Genomic DNA, 1,506 nt, shown 5'->3' with positions numbered 1-1,506 from the left:
GTGGGACAGGGGTTATCGACCCTTTTGAGAGTCTGATGAAAATTCTAGAAATTCTCTCTAAAAACATTTTCATACACATATGTGTATAAAATATTGCCTAAAACTCCATGAAAATTCACAGATCCTCATTTTTTTATTAAATATCTGTTAATACACTATTTAGTAAAATTGCAGGTGCCCATGTAGGCTTAGTATATATTCATTCGATGAATTTAATAAAATAAGTACTTATATTCATTAAGCTTTCTCAAAACACAGAACAGACTTTAATGAATACTTTCTGGAGTGAGTTAGACAAAGCATCATATAAAAAGATTATTCTAAAAAAATCTAATATGTTAATTCCCAATTTATACCACCAGAAGTCTCATTATATCTGTAACAGTAGGTTAGGTGAACAGGACCAACTCCCTTTGGTTAATGTAAAACACAGGGTGTCTCATTCACTGAGAAGTATACAATGAACTCCTTTCTTTGTCTATTAATACTTATCTTTTATAACATCTTCTTTACTCTTCACCTTAAAACATTAGACATATGTCCCCTATCATTTTGGGTGATTAAGTTTAACTTTACCCTATAAAATGACATTTGGGAGGAAAGTTGGCAGGTGGTTCTATCACATTCTCTTTTCCTGGCAATGATTTCCCACATTGCCCTAGTCACTCATGCATTTGGTTCTGTGCTCCTCTATCCATGACACTTCAAATAGTAAATTGCATTGCTTACTAGAAATAACAGGAACAGGATCGATAACAAAGTGTCAGGTTCATCAGCAAAATGTGTGTTTTATGTGTCCCAAAAGATAGATACTCTACTACAAACAATTTAAGATATTTATGTGGACATTTCTAAAGTAAGAAGACACCACCTTTGCGAAAGCGAAACTGATGCCAATGTCCATTTTTAGAACTGCAAGGAAGATAGCCAGAGGAGTTAGATAAATACATTTTCTATGTTATGTTTCCAGAACTAACAATCCTTTGTCCATTTCTCCCATGAAATTTTAATGTTTTTACAACTGCTGGAAATTATTCTTGTTGAAACATAGAACGATAGAATCAGACCTTACCATAAAAGGTGTAGTGTCCTCATGTCACTCCTATTGTAAAGATTATAGTATCCTATTTTTGTAGAATTTAAAATTCTATATTCAAACTCTTGAATAAGAATGCAGATATTAGAAAAGTCCTCCCTCTTCATATGGAATACCTATGTAATCTTTCCCCTTATTCTCAGGTCAGAATCTACAAAGCATAAAATCGACCCCTGAGACAGATCCAACCAAAATCATTTTTAAAACAGACCGAAAAGTCAAAACCTTAGTAGAAATTACATATCACCTTTGAATATTATATACATGCATATAGAGCAATATACTAACAAAAATCCAAAACATTCCACAGTCAATCATGTCACGTACCTGGAGTATAACCCCAGGGTTCATAGTATGACGGAAATACTCCAAGATGACAACCTCGTACAAACTCTTCATAGTCCATGGGT

The 1,506-nt window shown here is 33.4% G+C and overlaps 1 protein-coding gene across 1 annotated transcript in view; it reads right to left on the bottom strand.

Moving 5' to 3' along the window:
* Positions 1–1,506, bottom strand: part of GYS2 (glycogen synthase 2 (liver)) — a 98,725-nt gene that overhangs the window by 20,537 nt on the left and 76,682 nt on the right. Inside the window, exon 8 of the mRNA XM_012640980.1 lies at positions 1,424–1,505. Coding sequence (XP_012496434.1) covers positions 1,424–1,505 — 82 coding nt within the window. The remainder of the gene's footprint in view (positions 1–1,423; position 1,506) is intronic.

This window comes from Propithecus coquereli, unplaced genomic scaffold (genome assembly GCF_000956105.1).
Source record: "Propithecus coquereli isolate 6110/MARCELLA unplaced genomic scaffold, Pcoq_1.0 Scaffold16, whole genome shotgun sequence".
NCBI classification, from domain to species: Eukaryota; Metazoa; Chordata; class Mammalia; order Primates; family Indriidae; genus Propithecus; species Propithecus coquereli.
This window is presented reverse-complemented; position numbering and strand designations above follow the sequence as displayed.